This window comes from Centruroides sculpturatus, unplaced genomic scaffold (genome assembly GCF_000671375.1).
Source record: "Centruroides sculpturatus isolate CEXI.00-Female unplaced genomic scaffold, Cexi_2.0 scaffold1205, whole genome shotgun sequence".
In the NCBI taxonomy this organism is placed as follows: domain Eukaryota; kingdom Metazoa; phylum Arthropoda; class Arachnida; order Scorpiones; family Buthidae; genus Centruroides; species Centruroides sculpturatus.
Window position 1 is genome coordinate 13,402 of NW_019385402.1, and position 21,351 is coordinate 34,752.

The 21,351-nt window shown below is 31.9% G+C and overlaps 3 protein-coding genes across 3 annotated transcripts; 2 read left to right on the forward strand and 1 right to left on the reverse strand.

Moving 5' to 3' along the window:
* Window positions 1-2,668: 2,668 nt before the first annotated feature.
* LOC111638575 lies at window positions 2,669-3,744 on the reverse strand. Its single transcript, XM_023384305.1, has 2 exons — window positions 2,753-3,744; window positions 2,669-2,675 (listed from the first exon to the last, which is right to left on the reverse strand). The coding sequence occupies exons 1-2, from the start codon at window positions 3,742-3,744 to the stop codon at window positions 2,669-2,671; spliced, it is 999 nt and encodes a 332-aa protein (XP_023240073.1).
* Window positions 3,745-10,252: 6,508 nt separating this feature from the next.
* Window positions 10,253-13,510, forward strand: LOC111638574 (inactive rhomboid protein 1-like). The gene is made up of 4 exons (XM_023384303.1): window positions 10,253-10,522; window positions 12,345-12,445; window positions 12,513-12,666; window positions 12,730-13,510. The coding sequence occupies exons 1-4, from the start codon at window positions 10,370-10,372 to the stop codon at window positions 13,156-13,158; spliced, it is 837 nt and encodes a 278-aa protein (XP_023240071.1). The 5' UTR covers window positions 10,253-10,369; the 3' UTR covers window positions 13,159-13,510.
* A 4,371-nt stretch (window positions 13,511-17,881) lies between these two features.
* Window positions 17,882-21,351, forward strand: LOC111638567 (inactive rhomboid protein 1-like). Its single transcript, XM_023384291.1, has 4 exons — window positions 17,882-18,395; window positions 20,190-20,290; window positions 20,358-20,511; window positions 20,575-21,351. Exons 1-4 carry the CDS (start codon window positions 18,243-18,245, stop codon window positions 21,001-21,003), a joined length of 837 nt encoding a protein of 278 aa, XP_023240059.1. The 5' UTR covers window positions 17,882-18,242; the 3' UTR covers window positions 21,004-21,351.

A 21,351-nucleotide genomic window follows, 5' to 3' on the forward strand; every position in this document is an offset into this window, starting at 1 on the left:
TGAAGAACTTTTTCTTCAATACAGAGTGGTAAAGGAAGGAGCTCTGCTAGAATCAGAGAGGCATTTGTAGAAACAGTCCTGCAGCACTTTGAAATTTTGATGGCAAACTGTCTTTGGAGAGAGAGTAATTTACTTGCAATTGTAACTTTACTCGTTACATGACCCCAGCTAGAAGCCGCATAAAGTATCATTGGTAGTATTGCCCCATTATACAGAGTTTTATAAGCTTTGTGATTTAGTCCCCAGGTGCATCTAGCACATTTTTGCAGCATGTAGTTTATTTTCTTGGCTTTAGCCAAGATATAATCAATGTGGTAACTATATGTAAGTTTAGTATCAAGGATTACTCCCAGGTACTTTTGCCGGTCTACCCATTCGATTGAGTCACCATCTAATAAAAGCTTGGGGTATGAAAATTTGTATTTGTTTGTGAAAAGCATAGCTTTGGTCTTGTAAGTACAGAACTGGAGTTTATTAAGATAGGCCCATTTGGAAGCTTTACTCAACATTTCGTTTAGCTTACTTTCCAAAAAAGCAGTGTCCCTATGCTGACACACAATGACAAGGTCGTCGGCATAGGCTTGCACACTTATTGCTTTGTCACATTTGGTTTTCAGAAAGGAGTTAACCACTAGGTTCCATAAGAAAGGAGATAAAACACCACCTTGAGGGCAAGATTTTGTTAGGAGTTTACTAACAGAGTGATGATGATAAGACAGATTTATTTTCCTGTTAGTTAAAAAGGAGGAGACCAGCTTGACAAGATAGTTGGGACAGTCTAGTTGGGAGAGCTCGTTGATAATGCTTGGGTGCCAGCAGTTGTCGAAGGCACCTTTAATGTCCAAAAAGATAGCTGCGGTATAAACTTTGTTACTCAGTCCCTCTTCTATGAATTGTGTCAAGGCATAGACAGCATCCTCAGCACTTCTGCTTTTTCTGAAGCCATACTGGTTTGGGTCGAGCCAGTGATGCTTATTAGCATGCCACTCAAGACGGCCCAAAATCATTTTTTCAAAAACCTTGCCCATTACTGGAAGAAGGCTAATTGGTCTATACAACTTGGAGGGGTCGGTATTTTCAGTTCTTGGTTTTTTGATAAGGATGACATTGGCAATTTTCCAGTGAGCAGGAAAGTAAGAAAGACTTAGGCAGGAGTTGTACAGACTGAGAAGAAAAGGTTCTAAAATGTTGAAACACACCTGAAGCATTTTGGCATAGATCTCATCACCTCCTGGAGCCTTATGAGGTCCCATGGAGAAAAGTGCTTTCTTGAGTTCAAAGGTGGAAAAGTAGTGATCTATTTCAGTTGGGGCTGAATGCACACTTAGCCAATTTGTTCTGATGGATTTATGTTCAGAGGAGTCATCCGTGTTATTGTCTCCAGGGAAGAGTTGTGCAGCCAGGGCTGATAAAGCAGAATTGATATCATAGCTATGTTGGGAGTTATCTATGTGTGCCTGAAGTGTATGATCCGTGTTGCTCCTGTTTAGAATCCTGTAAATGTTTTTCCATGGATCAATATTTCCCCTTGTATTGCAATAGTTTTGCCAAGATTTCAGCTTTTCTGACTTCATTTCTCTGATATATTTCTTTTTTGCTGACCTGTATTCAATTTCTTGATTGACTCTCAATAGGGGATTTTTCTGTCTTTGAAATTTGCGCCTAAGAGAATTGACCTGTTTTCTCAGGGATGTTAATGTTGGGGTCCACCACGGCACAGCCTTCTTTAGGGGGACTTTTCTGGGAATGGCTTTTTCTGCTGCACTTTTCAGAATATCATTTAGCTTTGACACCCATTTGTCAATTTCCTCTTCAGTGTTAAGAAAGGTTTGTGTACTAAAATTATCCAGTTCTACTTGGATTAGATCCTGAAACATTTGCCAGTTTGCCTTTCTCAAATTGAAGGAGTTACTTTTTGTGAGGCAAAGCCTGTGCTGCTGTTCAATGCAAAAGGAGATGGCTCTGTGATCAGATAGCATTTCCTGGTCAATCAGAGACCAGCAAGTGATGTTTTTAGTCAGAGAGGAGCCAGTGATAGTTAAATCAATCCAGCTTTTGCCCAGAATGGAGTCATAAGTAGGTTCACTTGGCTCATTTATCACAGTAAAGACATGTCTATCTAGGAATTCTTCAAAAAGGGTACCCCTGCTATTTTCTATGATGTCATGCCATAGTGGATTACGGGCATTGGAGTCAACACCAATCAGCAGCCTATTTTTATCAATTGTTTTGTAGGTTTCCTCCAAAAAAGAGATAGCATCATTCAGAGGCAAGCTGGGATAGCAGTAAACTGATGATAAGAACATAACAGTATCCAGAGTAATAGATATTACGGTGCAGAACTCATTACATAGCTGGGTAAGCTGCAGTATGGGGATATTTGGGTTGCATATAATAATGCAAGCTAGGGGATTAGGGACGGCTGCAGAGATAATCTTGAAACCCCTAGGAAAGCCAACAATTTTAGAATTGTATACGTAGGGATCCTGTAAAAGAGCAATATCTATGTCGTTAACTATTAAGTAATTTGCCAGATTACCTGTGACTGCTTTGGAGTGATTGACATTAAATTGAACAATTTTAATATGTTTCTTGGTATGTGGCCTCTCCATAGTCCGTATTTTCAATAAGTTTTGATTTTACTTTTAAATATACAGGACATTCTGGGTCAGTGGCTTTGTGAGAAATATTTTGAACATTCATTTTTAGTCGTTTAGCCCATCGGATACAATTGATGCACTTAATAACAGACGACTTGGTCTTTTCCACACAGGTTCTATAGCTGTGACCCTCTACTCCACAGTGTGAGCAGGCAGGTTGTTCCGGTACACATTTTGAAGCAATGTGACCAAATTTGCAGCAGTTGTAGCATTGTTTGATTCCTAAGTAGTTGAGGACTTGATGAGATCTAAGTCCTATATACACCCTTCTGTTTTTCAGTAAACTTTGATGAACTTGAGGTGAGGTCAAGAAAACCCATGTTTTTTCCTGAGCAGAGTCTGCCTTGGATCTGAAGGAGAATAGTGGTTGTAGTATTTGATCTTTTTCTTCTAGTATATTTTTTAAGTTGTCATTCTGTGCAGTGACAGTGTTAATCAACTCCTCTTTATTTAAGTTAGAGCACACATGGTGGATTTGAACTAAAGGCTTTCTCTTAGTTTTCTTGCTTGCCGAAAATTTGAATTCAGAGTCATGATTGTTATTGATGAGATTAATAATTTTATCGACACTGGCAGTGTTGGATAATTGTAGGCTGACTTTCCCATCTTTCTGCACTAGACAGGAGTCGATCCTGATACCATTGGCTGCTGGTTTTAGAACAGCTTCTAAGTGACTTCTGACAGTATTTCTGTCCACTTGCGAGTTTTTAATCCCTGGAGTTAATATTAATGTCTCCCTTTTTTGTGCTTGGCCAGGCTGGTTATGAACTTTTACTCTTGAAGCTTTGACAGCATTTGCATATGATTTTAGTTGTGATTGATGCTGAATTTTATCCTCTTGTAGTTTAACTATATCTTCTTGTACCACATTGTATTTGTCTAAACAGCATAAATGAATGTCAGTTATTCTTTGTATTAACTGATCTATTGTGTAACTTTCTTGTTGGTTAAGTGGGCGTTTATTCACTATGGGCTGATAAATACTTTTAAGTTGGTTGATGACTTCCGTAAATCCTAGTTTCGATATTTCATTTAAAGTTGCAGACACGTTTTCTGGGGTGGCTTTCGATTTGCGCCCCGGCATCGTGCTGCAGATTAGGCTTAGCTAACTCACCAAGCCACGTGGTCGACAGTAAGGTTGACTAGCAACGAAGTAAAAACAGAAATTGGTACTCACATGCACAACAAAGGTTAAGAAGCCAAAATAAGATAATCAAGTGTCATTAAAGAGGTGGAAAATATATTAAATATGAAAATAAAACCAGAACAAAAGCAAAGCGCTGTTTAAACTTGACGCCACCTGGCGTTAATCTATTAAATAGTTTTAAAATAGTGAAGATTTTATGTAAGGATCTCTTCTCTAAATTGGGATCCTTGACTATATTCATTACTAAAAATTTTGAATAGTTTAGTTTGTAGGCATTACTTTTGATTCTGTTTCTCTCTATAAGACCACGAAAACTACAAAAAATCCCCAGAAAATGGGGTCCTAATCTACAAAATTTATGTAACAGTTAATGTTACCCTAGGTATTGAAGATGGCAACCGTCTACATTAACCATTTTCACCATTTTGAAAACGATTTTTGAATGCGTAGTTAACTAAATAAATATCCGTGAATTCGGTAATTACAAAATATCAATTTTTTTAAAATTGGGCATTATTACTAAAATTAAATTATGTTAAACTATAATTTTACTTATGTTCAATTTAAATGTTTCTCTTTTTTCCTACTTTTGGTTATAACCGAAGTCAACTCATACTATTTGACATTCGTTTTTTACTCCGATTCTTATCAGTTTTCTCAGATGTTTTTTTTTTTGTTTCGCTGCATTTTCTTTCTTCTTATTTTTATTAACAGGAGCAGCAGGTGCAGTCTCAGGCTCTTTCCATAATGGTAATCTTCCGGATCCAGGATATATCTTACTTAAATGTTGCACAAAAATGTAGAAATGTTCACCTGGTATTTTTGAGGGCCAATCATGGTATTTTTTATACATAAAGGAGTACATATACGAATCTGATAGGTCTTCTGTGTAATGTTTCAGTAGGTTTTTTTTTTTTTTGTTTTTCAAGTATCCCCATAATCTTTCTATGTTTTGGGTATGAACCCATTTTTGGGTTCACGAAATTCTCCAAATGATTAACTGTCTTATGCGTAATTTCTATGCCTTCCAAGTCATCTATATGGTTGTATCCTTTCCATTCATCTGTCAAAACTGTGCTGCCTGAATTTACAAATTTAGAGATGATCCAATTAAGCATTATTTCCAATCTATTGTTCGCTTGACATATAAAACAGCTTTTATCTTCTTGGCATATTCCGCCCACTACCCACTTTCTGCCTTTAAGTTTATGGGCTTTTTTGTATTTGTGCTTACACAAATCTTGGTCCGTAATAGACGAGACCGTAAGCTTTGTGCTTATGGTCTCGTCTATTTCAACGGTTTTATTCGTACCTCCAATTTTAAATGATAGGATATTGTGCAAAGCGACTAGCATCACGAATCGGACATGGTTCGACCAGTCAACAGTGGCCTTATTAGAAATTCCGGCAGCATTAGCTGTTGTTATTGTTGCACATTCCAATGCTAATACATAATGCCATATACAACAATATGCTACTCCAGGGAATTTTATCATATTTATCTTTAAAAGTATCATCAAATGCTGAACTGTTGTTTCAGCATTTTTGACATCTCATTGCACAGGATTTTCTATCATTATGATAAACTACTTTGCAAGGTTTTGAACATTTCGAGCATACATCGACAACATGCTGTAATCCTAGTTTTACTGCAAATTTGAACCCTTTATCAATTCTGGGATCCAAACCCAATTCAGAATACTCGTATTCGAGAAGACAAAAAATCATGGAAAGTGCATCCTAGCAAAAACTCTTCGGAGTTAATGTCAAAATTATTCATTTGGAATAAATTATTATACAGAATATCCAACAAAATAATTGTTATAATTATAATTTAACATTTTTAAAAGATTATTAATTGAAAATGAAATTAAATAACAACTTTACATCAAACCAACACTTTTAATGCAATTCTACCTTTAATGCTCCCCTCGTCCATTTAGTCGTATTAATTTGCATATCACACTGCGTTACAGCACCCTCTATCACAAACATCACTTGGTAATCTGATATGAGAATACCGTAAGCACCGCCACTTCGATACCTAGGGTAACATTAACCCTTAAATTATTGTTATATATTCCATTCTTACAGAGAAACGCTGCAACTGCCTTCATCTTGTCAAAGTTTTCTCTAAATGTTCAAGCCTACATTGGCTTTAACATTTATAAAAAACTGTAATTCAATGATTGATTCATTTAAATCACGGGTGTCCAAGGCAAGTTCTAATGCAGCTCAATAAATGTGTAAACAAAACTGACAAATTGTTTTATTTTTTTATTTCACCGGCATAAACTCAAAAAAGAAGTTTCACAAAGCCATAAACTTTTATACATATTTTATTTTTGAGTGAAAAGGAAATATTTTCAAATACTTGAAGATGTGTGAATGAGGAAGGAATACAAAATAAAGCTGAAGTTGTGACTCAAAGGATTATAGACCCAAATTTGAGAGAAAGGCCAAAAGATAAAAAGTAATGAGGAAGGTTGGAAAATTAAGGGTCAATATTTGCATAACAGAAGATCTATTTAACCTTTCTCACTACTTTTTATCTTTTGGCCTTTCTCTCCTTTTCTCAAATTTGGGTCTATAATCCTTTCAGTTCCAACTCCAGCATTATTTAGTATTCTTTCCAGCATTGCAAGATTTGGCTACCCTTTTTTTAGTTTGGCGTAAAAATGATCATTTTGCGCATTGGCTACTTTCTGGGCTACATATTACTTATAAATATATTAGTCGAATAAAAATGCACTTTAAAATGATGTTTCGTCGTTTTTTTATTTATATTAATTAGAGACCCAAATTAAACAAATACTTGTGTTTTTTAAATAAATTTTCGTTTGTCTCTTTTATAATAAATGAATTTATCTATTTTTAAGTAAAAATTGGAAGGGTCTGTAGAAGTAATTTTTAAAAATATCCTTTTTCATGATAAAGTTTTAATACTTATTACTATAATCTAGACATGTTAATCCTTAAATATACAAGTATATTTAAGGATTGGATCACAAATATATATACTTGTGGCCCAAAACTCCATGACTTCCAATGTGGCCCAGAAGAACAAAAAGGTTGGACACCNTTTTCAACAATATTAGTTTTTGAATTATGATAATCTATTTTTGATAACTGCATAAATAAAAATTATCATTTAACAATCCTTTTTGTCAGAATTGTTTTAATTTTAAGAAAACATTCTTTGGAATAAAATAAAACAAAAATATTGTAATTTGAACCATTTACAAATGGGATGGAAGCTTTTGTTTACAGGGTAATAAAACACTTATGGTGTTTTAACATTTGCAGTGGAGTCAGTGCTGACTCTGCTGCTAATTCCCTTTAAGTCTGGCACAAATTAGTCAACATGGTTGCTTTCAATATGACATCAGAGATGGTTTTTATGGTCATGTCACTTTTTCTTTAATGATCTGTTTACTTTGTGATATTGCTCATGATGTACTTCTGGAGCAATATCACAAGGTAAACAGATCATTAAAGAAAAAGTGACATGACCATAAAAACCATCTCTGATGTCATATTGAAAGCAACCATGTTGACTAATTTGTGCCAGACTTAAAGGGAATTAGCAGCAGAGTCAGCACTGACTCCACTGCAAATGTTAAAACACCATAAGTGTTTTATTACCCTGTAAACAAAAGCTTCCATCCCATTTGTAAATGGTTCAAATTACAATATTTTTGTTTTATTTTATTCCAAAGAATGTTTTCTTAAAATTAAAACAATTCTGACAAAAAGGATTGTTAAATGATAATTTTTATTTATGCAGTTATCAAAAATAGATTATCATAATTCAAAAACTAATATTGTTGAAAATATTACAAGAAATATCAGAACATTTTGATGACTGTTTAACCTCGAATGTTTCATGTATGAGAAATGAAGAAATAGAAATAATGCATGGACCATCAAAACTTTAGAAAGAAATTACATGATGTTATGTTGACTACATAAATCACTAGCTTTATCACTTAAAAAAATTATGAAAATTTTATCAAATAAATGCATTTGTCATGATGTCTAAATAACACTATTGCAAAATGAACAAAAATTTTACATTTTTTAATAATATTTGAAGACAAGTTCGCCCATATAGGGATCACCATTTTTTGCGTTAGACAATAGGCTAGAAAGAAAGGTCGGTCGCCGGAAATGTATTGTCTTATGCAAAAAATGGTGATCCCTATATGGGCGAACTTGTCTTCAAATATTATTAAAAAATAAAAAGAACCATCGGACGAAAAAAATTACAAAAAATTTTACAATTTGAACAGTTTATGGTGTTAGAATGAATTTTTTTCTTTTAATTTTTGTTGCATGTAACACAGCTCTCCTATTCAAAATTAATTGGAACTTGTTTTTTGTTGTGCAGCAATGAAGAAATAGTAGAGAATACAAGGAACAGTATTTTTATAAGAATAAATTTATTTTACATTGCTATTGTGCTTATTCAAAGCAACTGTCATGAGCCTAATGCTCATAGATTTCTCTTGCAATGGTTACTGTACTCCTTGTGTTGTGTGGTATCTCAGATACCATTTTCAGTGAATAAATACTTTTCCAGGAAAAAAATGCTGGCATCAGTTGTATGTCATACAGGATGAAAAGTTGGAAAGGTAGAATTTTTTCAGAGTTTTTACTGTGAGATGCCATGCAACACACCAAGAGTTAAAAGAATTGATTGGATAATTTATAGAGAATTCATATTTACAAGCCTAAATACTGTTTTACGCTAACATAATATACAGTAGAGCATCATTTATCNCGAAATTATTCATTTGGAATAAATTATTATACAGAATATCCAACAAAATAATTGTTATAATTATAATTTAACATTTTTAAAAGATTATTAATTGAAAATGAAATTAAATAACAACTTTACATCAAACCAACACTTTTAATGCAATTCTACCTTTAATGCTCCCCTCGTCCATTTAGTCGTATTAATTTGCATATCACACTGCGTTACAGCACCCTCTATCACAAACATCACTTGGTAATCTGATATGAGAATACCGTAAGCACCGCCACTTCGATACCTAGGGTAACATTAACCCTTAAATTATTGTTATATATTCCATTCTTACAGAGAAACGCTGCAACTGCCTTCATCTTGTCAAAGTTTTCTCTAAATGTTCAAGCCTACATTGGCTTTAACATTTATAAAAAACTGTAATTCAATGATTGATTCATCTAAATCAGGGGTGTCCAAGGCAAGTTCTAATGCAGCTCAATAAATGTGTAAACAAAACTGACAAATTGTTTTATTTTTTTATTTCACCGGCATAAACTCAAAAAAGAAGTTTCACAAAGCCATAAACTTTTATACATATTTTATTTTTGAGTGAAAAGGAAATATTTTCAAATACTTGAAGATGTGTGAATGAGGAAGGAATACAAAATAAAGCTGAAGTTGTGACTCAAAGGATTATAGACCCAAATTTGAGAGAAAGGCCAAAAGATAAAAAGTAATGAGGAAGGTTGGAAAATTAAGGGTCAATATTTGCATAACAGAAGATCTATTTAACCTTTCTCACTACTTTTTATCTTTTGGCCTTTCTCTCCTTTTCTCAAATTTGGGTGTATAATCCTTTGAGTTCCAACTCCAGCATTATTTAGTATTCTTTCCAGCATTGCAAGATTTGGCTACCCTTTTTTTAGTTTGGCGTAAAAATGATCATTTTGCGCATTGGCTACTTTCTGGGCTACATATTACTTATAATATATTAGTCGAATAAAAATGCACTTTAAAATGATGTTTTGTCGATTTTTTATTTATATTAATTAGAGACCCAAATTAAACAAATACTTGTGTTTTTTAAATAAATTTTCGTTTGTCTCTTTTATAATAAATGAATTTATGTATTTTTAAGTAAAAATTGGAAGGGTCTGTAGAAGTAATTTTTAAAAATATCCTTTTTCATGATAATGTTTTAATACTTATTACTATAATCTAGACATGTTAATCCTTAAATATACAAGTATATTTAAGGATTGGGTCACAAATATATTATATATACTTGTGGCCCCAAACTCCATGACTTCTTCCAATGTGGCCCAGAGAAACAAAAAGATTGGACACCCCTGATCTAAATTATAACCAAAAAAGAAATTCTGTCCACTTTATCAATCATCTCCTTAAGTTTGGAATTTTGTTTTAGATTTAATTGAATAAACAATGAGATGTCATCTTTAATATCAAAATCACCATGAAGTAAATTCAAAATTTTCATTAGTAGATCCAAATGAAATAATTTCTCTCTACTTTTGGACATACTTGCCAGGAATAGCTATTTCTTTTAGACAGTAAAACAAAATAATGCCTACCTGAAAATAAAATTATTATTAATTATAAAAATTTCCATAAAGTGTTGCCACAGGATTCACTGTTTATCTACAAAAAATATATTCTCTTGTTATATGAATGAATTATGAGTTTACAACTTGTACAAAACTATAAAGAAAACTTTCAAAGACTTTAAAATTTTAATTTAGCAATATAAATAAATTTTATATATTACAGGTATGTAGGCATACAGTGATGAGTGAACAAGCAGCTGAAGCACATATGTCATGTGAAGTTATAGCTAGACCTTGTTGTATAGGTATATATGGGCAGTGCCATATTACTACAAAAGAATACTGTGATTTTGTGCAAGGTTTCTTTCATGAAGAAGCAGCTCTTTGTTCACAAGTAAGTTAGTATATAAAAAATCTTTCAATGTATTGATTAAATTAAAAATTAGTTTTAAATATATTGTAAATGTTTTAACTATTGTTTTAAATAAAACATTTTTTGTATTTATTATTGAATTTTGGCTATTTAAGATCTCATATTCATATTTATCATTAGCATTGCTTCTTTTGAATTGAGTTTTTTAAGTAATTTATTAAAGATATAAGGACATTTTATAAATAAAATTGCAAATTCCAGAAATTATAGATTATTTTGTGAATCAAGACAATAATGCTTAAAACTATAAGCTTTTAAATATGAAGTTTTTGATCACCTTAAGCTTGTTGAGGAATATTTTTAAACTCCACAAACGTTTTGGACATAATTTTTATAGGTAATCATCAGGTGTTATTGTATTTGAACATTTTTAAATGGGACACTTCATAATATACCAAACACAAAAAAAGTATTTCATTAAAACCTGGAATGGACCAGAATTTGTTAAAATTTCACTTGTGTAAGAAATAACAAATAAATTAAAGTTTTTGGCCTTTTAGTACAAAATTAAACTTTGCTGGGGATAATGGACAAGTAGATATTTTGGTGTTTTGTGTATTAAGTAATCATTTAAATCAGTGATACTGATTTAAATTATTTACATGCAGGTTATCTGAGCTAGTATTCAAAAATACATATATACATCAGCATCTACTGTACAAGGTTTATTATACTTATAAGTTAAAAAGTGGATGGCTGGTTAGTTTGTCTCCATTTGGAAAAATGTCCCAGATTATCCCAGTTTCATGTATAAGTATATAGTCCATAAATTTTAAAAAGAATTATTTTTGGGTGAGTTCATATTAAAAAATTAAATAATGAGTTAAAATTTGCTTAACTTATTTCTTTAATATTAAATTCTCATTCAAAAACAGAACACTGTCAACTGGCACTGCCAAAAAGAAAATGTTCCACATTATTAAGAAATAAAATCATTCAAACAGCAATTTCATGCCCTATATTTACTACCTTCAATTTTTAGAGCATCCCAGATTGAAGTTCAGAAAATCTGGTCACTTAAAATTTTAGAGAGTTACTCTATAAAACTAATGAAGATCAGTAAAAACAAAAAATGCCCACTTTGAACTTAACATGTCAAGCTTACTCAGATGACATGTGATACTCAAGCTCTCACCATATGTTTTCAGCATCTGCTGCAATACACTGCTTTAAATCATCCAAATCTCAAACTTTTTTCTGGTTCACACAATCTTTTTAATAAACTTCCATGCATAAAAATTCAATAGAGCCATATCTGAAAATCTAGTTGTCCAGGCAGTTGGCTGCTCAAAAGCCACAGATTCAAGAGTATTGGGATGTGATTAGCTAGCTTACGGTATTGGAGAACTTGAAATTTATTCACAAGCCTACAGTCATGCACTGTTGAATGAGGAATTTGCAGTTTGTGTGTCATTTATGTTAAAAGCTTGTGTAATTGAGTTACAATCTCATTGATCATGCACTTTTTTGGTTGTCTTCTAGTTTGTGAAACCAAAACTTCCCATCTCTTTTAGTTTTATTCCACCAATGAGGGAATTCAAATGAGGATCCAATTCCATTTCCTTTCCCTTGGGCATGCATAACATGCTCCATTTATTGCAGTGAAAATAAGAATCTCCAAAAATGTGATCTTTTAATTTTGGACACCTCTTGCCTTGATACCATTCTTGTAAAACTGAAAATGTTTTTAATACAAAATTATGAACAAACACTAATTTTCATGTCCTTTCATGATATAATTTGTGATTTTTTTTTACTAATTATCAGTTTACTTCATTTATAGGTATCATGTCTTGATGACGTTTGTGGTATGATCCCTTTTTATAATCCAGAGGTGCCTGATCAATTTTACAGACTCTGGACTTCACTTTTCCTACATGCAGGGTATGCATTATACAATTTTTTATTATTTAATTAAATTACATAAAATAATGGAAAGTGTATTCTCTAGAATAATACACCTGCTAGTAACTGTGATAGTTCAATATTTAATTATGAAAGATGTAGAGAAACTTATAGGACCATTACGAATGGCTATCATCTACATCATGTCGGGTGTGGCGGGAAATCTGGCAAGTGCCATCTTCGTGCCATACAGAGCAGAGGTAAGATAAATTTTTTTCTTTTCTGTTTGGACATCCTTCTCTACTAATCAAAAATAATTACAGGTAGGACCAGCAGGCTCTCAGTTTGGTTTACTGGCCTGTTTATTTGTTGAAGTGATACACTGCTGGCAGATGCTAAAGAGGCCAGGGGCGGCCCTCTTGCAGCTGGGTGGTGTGACTATGGTGTTGTTTTTAATTGGACTACTCCCGTGGGTCGATAATTATGCTCACCTTTTCGGCTTTATTTTTGGGTTTCTTATGTCTTACGCTTTATTACCGTTCGTGTCGTTCGGGACTTACGACAGGACGACAAAAATAATTCTCATATGGGTATGTTTGATCGTCGTTACAGCCCTTTTTGTAGGATTAATAGTTTTATTTTATGTACATCCGATATATGAATGTTCATTTTGTAAATATTTTAATTGTATACCTCTGACCAGAGATTTCTGTGAAAATCAAGATATCAATTTTACACGGCAGGAGTATTAAAATTTTGTATATAAAAATATATATATATATTATTACATATAAACACCATACAGTGCAAGGCACTGAGGTGCAGTTCTTCCTTTGGGACAATGTTCTGAGCTAAAAGCTGATGAACCGATTTTACATGAAACCTTCAATGCACAACCAGAAAATGCAAATTGTTTTGTACAATCATTTTTCAAATGCTATGGTGTTTTTGTGATTTTGAATTGTAAATGCGGAAACATCCTCCTGAAGGAGATGAGATTTTTTTACTACTGTGATTGATGTTAAAAGAAATTATTCAAAGACATTTTGTCACTTTATACTTAATTTTGAGGAGTGACAATTGTAATATTTTAATAAAAAGCTAGTTATCATAAATCTGTTTTTATTTCCTCCTTTTACACAATTTTATCATGCAGTGGATTCTTCTTTGATTTTGTTCTTCTTCAACGGGCCCTGCATTAAAAAAAATTATTTTAGTCATAAAATTAGTGTAAAAGAAGAAAACTCTAAATAATTGCTATACTATTTAATCATCAGAAGGAAGGCAGCAAGGGAATCATCAACATTTTCAGTAATGAAATCCCTATACGTTTCATCATAAAGCAATTACAACTAAGTTTCCTAATTTAACTCAGACATTTCTACACTAGCTCTAAAAGCAATAATACAAACAACTTTAACATTCAAGTTTTCATCTTATTTATTGAAATAAATTATTATGCATTTTTAAAATTGATATTAAACTCATAAAACCAAATTCCCACTAACTGTAGTCTATTAAATTACTAGCTTTGCCCACATAGATTTTTCAATTTGATTGGACTTCATAAGATTCTCAATCATCAGTAATTTTACCAAATTAGTAACAACTAATTTTTGTTTGTTTCGAACTATGAACTGCTAATGCACCTAAAATCAAGTTTCAAATATGGGATTCCAACAAACGATAAATATGAGTTCAATTTTTTTTGGAAACACAAATGACATTATCTGAAAATTCCTAAAGAATAAATATTTACAGAAAAATAAGAGTTTTAGTTACCCCAGTACCTCTTTGTAAACCACATTTGTGGTACTGCCTTTTGGGTCTAAGACTTTTTAAGCCTTAATCCTCTCCCTCTCAGTGGAATTTCCAAAAATTCCTTCTTAGTGTGCATTCTTATTGTGTACCCTACTAAAACATAGTTAAAAACAAAAAAAAATCACATTTAAAATAGTACAGTAGAAGCCGTTCTTCAGGTTAAGCCTTAATCCTTTCCATATCCCCCGTGAAAGAATTTTGAAAAATCCCTTCTTAGTGTGCATATTCATGACAACTGAGGAAAAAACAAAGAGAACCAAGTTGAATTAATTAAGTTGGAAAAAAGAAAGTGCGCATTATAATCGAGAAAATGCGAATACTATTAATTTTTAAAATATTAGTATTAAATCTTATAAAATTGCGACTCCCGTTAATNTTCGCAGCTTTAACGGATCACCCTAGTTAATCTGCAGATTAGCTAGGTAATGTACACATTAACGGATTTCGAGCTTTAGCGGTAACACATACATAACAAAGAACTAAGTTCTCTGCAATCTCTTACCCAGAAACTTTTAGTCTTGCTAAATATTTACTAGTGAATAAGATATTCATAAAAGCATCTTAATTTATTACAAAATAATGGAAAATCTAGACAATCTTTGTATAGAGACTTTTTTTTTGGTTATTTTAATCTATTAAATAGTTTTAAAATAGTGAAGATTTTATGTAAGGATCTCTTCTCTAAATTGGGATCCTTGACTATATTCATTACTAAAAATTTTGAATAGTTTAGTTTGTAGGCATTACTTTTGATTCTGTTTCTCTCTATAAGACCACGAAAATTACAAAAAAATCCCCAGAAAATGGGGTCCTAATCTACAAAATTTATGTAACAGTTAATGTTACCCTAGGTATCGAAGATGGCAACCGTCTACATTAACCATTTTCACCATTTTGAAAACGATTTTTGAATGCTTAGTTAACTAAATAAATATCCGCGAATTCGGTAATTACAAAATATCAATTTTTTTAAAATTGGGCATTATTACTAAAATTAAATTATGTTAAACTATAATTTTACTTATGTTCAATTTAAATGTTTCTCTTTTTTCCTACTTTTGGTTATAACCGAAGTCAACTCATACTATTTGACATTCGTTTTTTACTCCGATTCTTATCAGTTTTCTCAGATGTTTTTTTTTTTGTTTCGCTGCATTTTCTTTCTTCTTATTTTTATTAACAGGAGCAGCAGGTGCAGTCTCAGGCTCTTTCCATAATGGTAATCTTCCGGATCCAGGATATATCTTACTTAAATGTTGCACAAAAATGTAGAAATGTTCACCTGGTATTTTTGAGGGCCAATCATGGTATTTTTTATACATAAAGGAGTACATATACGAATCTGATAGGTCTTCTGTGTAACGTTTCAGTAGGTTTTTTTGTTTTTGTTTTTCAAGTATCCCCATAATCTTTCTATGTTTTGGGTATGAACCCATTTTTGGGTTCACGAAATTCTCCAAATGATTAACTGTCTTATGCGTAATTTCTATGCCTTCCAAGTCATCTATATGGTTGTATCCTTTCCATTCATCTGTCAAAACTGTGCTGCCTGAATTTACAAATTTAGAGATGATCCAATTAAGCATTATTTCCAATCTATTGTTCGCTTGACATATAAAACAGCTTTTATCTTCTTGGCATATTCCGCCCACTACCCACTTTGTGCCTTTAAGTTTATGGGCTTTTTTGTATTTGTGCTTACACAAATCTTGGTCCGTAATAGACGAGACCGTAAGCTTTGTGCTTATGGTCTCGTCTATTTCAACGGTTTTATTCGTACCTCCAATTTTAAATGATAGGATATTGTGCAAAGCGACTAGCATCACGAATCGGACATGGTTCGACCAGTCAACAGTGGCCTTATTAGAAATTCCGGCAGCATTAGCTGTTGTTATTGTTGCACATTCCAATGCTAATACATAATGCCATATACAACAATATGCTACTCCAGGGAATTTTATCATATTTATCTTTAAAAGTATCATCAAATGCTGAACTGTTGTTTCAGCATTTTTGACATCTCATTGCACAGGATTTTCTATCATTATGATAAACTACTTTGCAAGGTTTTGAACATTTCGAGCATACATCGACAACATGCTGTAATCCTAGTTTTACTGCAAATTTGAACCCTTTATCAATTCTGGGATCCAAACCCAATTCAGAATACTCATATTCGAGAAGACAAAAAATTGTGGAAAGTGCATCCTAGCCAAAACTCTTCGGAGTTAATGTCGAAATTATTCATTTGGAATAAATTATTATACAGAATATCCAACAAAATAATTGTTATAATTATAATTTAACATTTTTAAAAGATTATTAATTGAAAATGAAATTAAATAACAACTTTACATCAAACCAACACTTTTAATGCAATTCTACCTTTAATGCTCCCCTCGTCCATTTAGTCGTATTAATTTGCATATCACACTGCGTTACAGCACCCTCTATCACAAACATCACTTGGTAATCTGATATGAGAATACCGTAAGCACCGCCACTTCGATACCTAGGGTAACATTAACCCTTAAATTATTGTTATATATTCCATTCTTACAGAGAAACGCTGCAACTGCCTTCATCTTGTCAAAGTTTTCTCTAAATGTTCAAGCCTACATTGGCTTTAACATTTATAAAAAACTGTAATTCAATGATTGATTCATTTAAATCACGGGTGTCCAAGGCAAGTTCTAATGCGGCCCAATAAATGTGTAAACAAAACTGACAAATTGTTTTATTTTTTTATTTCAACGGCATAAACTCAAAAAAGAAGTTTCACAAAGCCATAAACTTTTATACATATTTTATTTTTGAGTGAAAAGGAAATATTTTCAAATATTTGAAGATGTGTGAATGAGGAAGGAATACAAAATAAAGCTGAAGTTGTGACTCAAAGGATTATAGACCCAAATTTGAGAGAAAGGCCAAAAGATAAAAAGTAATGAGGAAGGTTGGAAAATTAAGGGTCAATATTTGCATAACAGAAGATCTATTTAACCTTTCTCACTACTTTTTATCTTTTGGCCTTTCTCTCCTTTTCTCAAATTTGGGTGTATAATCCTTTGAGTTCCAACTCCAGCATTATTTAGTATTCTTTCCAGCATTGCAAGATTTGGCTACCCTTTTTTTAGTTTGGCGTAAAAATGATCATTTTGCGCATTGGCTACTTTCTGGGCTACATATTACTTATAAATATATTAGTCGAATAAAAATGCACTTTAAAATGATGTTTCGTCGTTTTTTTATTTATATTAATTAGAGACCCAAATTAAACAAATACTTGTGTTTTTTAAATAAATTTTCGTTTGTCTCTTTTATAATAAATGAATTTATCTATTTTTAAGTAAAAATTGGAAGGGTCTGTAGAAGTAATTTTTAAAAATATCCTTTTTCATGATAAAGTTTTAATACTTATTACTATAATCTAGACATGTTAATCCTTAAATATACAAGTATATTTAAGGATTGGGTCACAAATATATTATATATACTTGTGGCCCCAAACTCCATGACTTCTTCCAATGTGGCCCAGAGAAACAAAAAGATTGGACACCCCTGATCTAAATTATAACCAAAAAAGAAAATCTGTCCACTTTATCAATCATCTCCTTAAGTTTGGAATTTTGTTTTAAATTTAATTGAATAAACAATGAGATGTCATCTTTAATATCAAAATCACCATGAAGTAAATTCAAAATTTTCATTAGTAGATCCAAATGAAATAATTTCTCTCTACTTTTGGACATACTTGCCAGGAATAGGTATTTCTTTTAGACAGTAAAACAAAATAATGCCTACTTGAAAATAAAATTATTATTAATTATAAAAATTTCCATAAAGTGTTTCCACAGGATTCAGTGTTTATCTACAAAAAATATATTCTCTTGTTATATGAATGAATTATGAGTTTACAACTTGTACAAAACTATAAAGAAAACTTTCAAAGACTTTAAAATTTTAATTTAGCAATATAAATAAATTTTATATATTACAGGTATGTAGGCATACAGTGATGAGTGAACAAGCAGCTGAAGCACATATGTCATGTGAAGTTATAGCTAGACCTTGTTGTATAGGTATATATGGGCAGTGCCATATTACTACAAAAGAATACTGTGATTTTGTGCAAGGTTTCTTTCATGAAGAAGCAGCTCTTTGTTCACAAGTAAGTTAATATATAAAAAATCTTTCAATGTATTGATTAAATTAAAAATTAGTTTTAAATATATTGTAAATGTTTTAACTATTGTTTTAAATAAAACATTTTTTGTATTTATTATTGAATTTTGGCTATTTAAGATCTCATATTCATATTTATCATTAGCATTGCTTCTTTTGAATTGAGTTTTTTAAGTAATTTATTAAAGATATAAGGACATTTTATAAATAAAATTGCAAATTCCAGAAATTATAGATTATTTTGTGAATCAAGACAATAATGCTTAAAACTATAAGCTTTTAAATATGAAGTTTTTGATCACCTTAAGCTTGTTGAGGAATATTTTTAAACTCCACAAACGTTTTGGACATAATTTTTATAGGTAATCATCAGGTGTTATTGTATTTGAACATTTTTAAATGGGACACTTCATAATATACCAAACACAAAAAAAGTATTTCATTAAAACCTGGAATGGACCAGAATTTGTTAAAATTTCACTTGTGTAAGAAATAACAAATAAATTAAAGTTTTTGGCCTTTTAGTACAAAATTAAACTTTGCTGGGGATAATGGACAAGTAGATATTTTGGTGTTTTGTGTATTAAGTAATCATTTAAATCAGTGATACTGATTTAAATTATTTACATGCAGGTTATCTGAGCTAGTATTCAAAAATACATATATACATCAGCATCTACTGTACAAGGTTTATTATACTTATAAGTTAAAAAGTGGATGGCTGGTTAGTTTGTCTCCATTTGGAAAAATGTCCCAGATTATCCCAGTTTCATGTATAAGTATATAGTCCATAAATTTTAAAAAGAATTATTTTTGGGTGAGTTCATATTAAAAAATTAAATAATGAGTTAAAATTTGCTTAACTTATTTCTTTAATATTAAATTCTCATTCAAAAACAGAACACTGTCAACTGGCACTGCCAAAAAGAAAATGTTCCACATTATTAAGAAATAAAATCATTCAAACAGCAATTTCATGCCCTATATTTACTACCTTCAATTTTTAGAGCATCCCAGATTGAAGTTCAGAAAATCTGGTCACTTAAAATTTTAGAGAGTTACTCTATAAAACTAATGAAGATCAGTAAAAACAAAAAATGCCCACTTTGAACTTAACATGTCAAGCTCTCACCATATGTTTTCAGCATCTGCTGCAATACACTGCTTTAAATCATCCAAATCTCAAACTTTTTTCTGGTTCACACAATCTTTTTAATAAACTTCCATGCATAAAAATTCAATAGAGCCATATCTGAAAATCTAGTTGTCCAGGCAGTTGGCTGCTCAAAAGCCACAGATTCAAGAGTATTGGGATGTGATTAGCTAGCTTACGGTATTGGAGAACTTGAAATTTATTCACAAGCCTACAGTCATGCACTGTTGAATGAGGAATTTGCAGTTTGTGTGTCATTTATGTTAAAAGCTTGTGTAATTGAGTTACAATCTCATTGATCATGCACTTTTTTGGTTGTCTTCTAGTTTGTGAAACCAAAACTTCCCATCTCTTTTAGTTTTATTCCACCAATGAGGGAATTCAAATGAGGATCCAATTCCATTTCCTTTCCCTTGGGCATGCATAACATGCTCCATTTATTGCAGTGAAAATAAGAATCTCCAAAAATGTGATCTTTTAATTTTGGACACCTCTTGCCTTGATACCATTCTTGTAAAACTGAAAATGTTTTTAATACAAAATTATGAACAAACACTAATTTTCATGTCCTTTCATGATATAATTTGTGATTTTTTTTTACTAATTATCAGTTTACTTCATTTATAGGTATCATGTCTTGATGACGTTTGTGGTATGATCCCTTTTTATAATCCAGAGGTGCCTGATCAATTTTACAGACTCTGGACTTCACTTTTCCTACATGCAGGGTATGCATTATACAATTTTTTATTATTTAATTAAATTACATAAAATAATGGAAAGTGTATTCTCTAGAATAATACACCTGCTAGTAACTGTGATAGTTCAATATTTAATTATGAGAGATGTAGAGAAACTTATAGGACCATTACGAATGGCTATCATCTACATCATGTCGGGTGTGGCGGGAAATCTGGCAAGTGCCATCTTTGTGCCATACAGAGCAGAGGTAAGATAAATTTTTTTCTTTTCTGTTTGGACATCCTTCTCTACTAATCAAAAATAATTACAGGTAGGACCAGCAGGCTCTCAGTTTGGTTTACTGGCCTGTTTATTTGTTGAAGTGATACACTGCTGGCAGATGCTAAAGAGGCCAGGGGCGGCCCTCTTGCAGCTGGGTGGTGTGACTATGGTGTTGTTTTTAATTGGACTACTCCCGTGGGTCGATAATTATGCTCACCTTTTCGGCTTTATTTTTGGGTTTCTTATGTCTTACGCTTTATTACCGTTCGTGTCGTTCGGGACTTACGACAGGACGACAAAAATAATTCTCATATGGGTATGTTTGATCGTCGTTACAGCCCTTTTTGTAGGATTAATAGTTTTATTTTATGTACATCCGATATATGAATGTTCATTTTGTAAATATTTTAATTGTATACCTCTGACCAGAGATTTCTGTGAAAATCAAGATATCAATTTTACACGGCAGGAGTATTAAAATTTTGTATATAAAAATATATATATATATTATTACATATAAACACCATACAGTGCAAGGCACTGAGGTGCAGTTCTTCCTTTGGGACAATGTTCTGAGCTAAAAGCTGATGAACCGATTTTACATGAAACCTTCAATGCACAACCAGAAAATGCAAATTGTTTTGTACAATCATTTTTCAAATGCTATGGTGTTTTTGTGATTTTGAATTGTAAATGCGGAAACATCCTCCTGAAGGAGATGAGATTTTTTTACTACTGTGATTGATGTTAAAAGAAATTATTCAAAGACATTTTGTCACTTTATACTTAATTTTGAGGAGTGACAATTGTAATATTTTAATAAAAA

Excerpts from the sequence above, each read along its gene's own strand:
- LOC111638575 (XM_023384305.1), bottom strand. The coding sequence starts at position 3,744 with ATGCCGGGGCGCAAATCGAAAGCCACCCCAGAAAACGTGTCTGCAACT.
- LOC111638574 (XM_023384303.1), top strand. The coding sequence starts at position 10,370 with ATGAGTGAACAAGCAGCTGAAGCACATATGTCATGTGAAGTTATAGCT. Across the intron at positions 12,446-12,512 it reads TCACTTTTCCTACATGCAGG|AATAATACACCTGCTAGTAA; the intron begins GTATGCATTATA and ends TGTATTCTCTAG. Across the intron at positions 12,667-12,729 it reads TCGTGCCATACAGAGCAGAG|GTAGGACCAGCAGGCTCTCA; the intron begins GTAAGATAAATT and ends AAATAATTACAG.
- LOC111638567 (XM_023384291.1), top strand. The coding sequence starts at position 18,243 with ATGAGTGAACAAGCAGCTGAAGCACATATGTCATGTGAAGTTATAGCT. Across the intron at positions 20,291-20,357 it reads TCACTTTTCCTACATGCAGG|AATAATACACCTGCTAGTAA; the intron begins GTATGCATTATA and ends TGTATTCTCTAG. Across the intron at positions 20,512-20,574 it reads TTGTGCCATACAGAGCAGAG|GTAGGACCAGCAGGCTCTCA; the intron begins GTAAGATAAATT and ends AAATAATTACAG.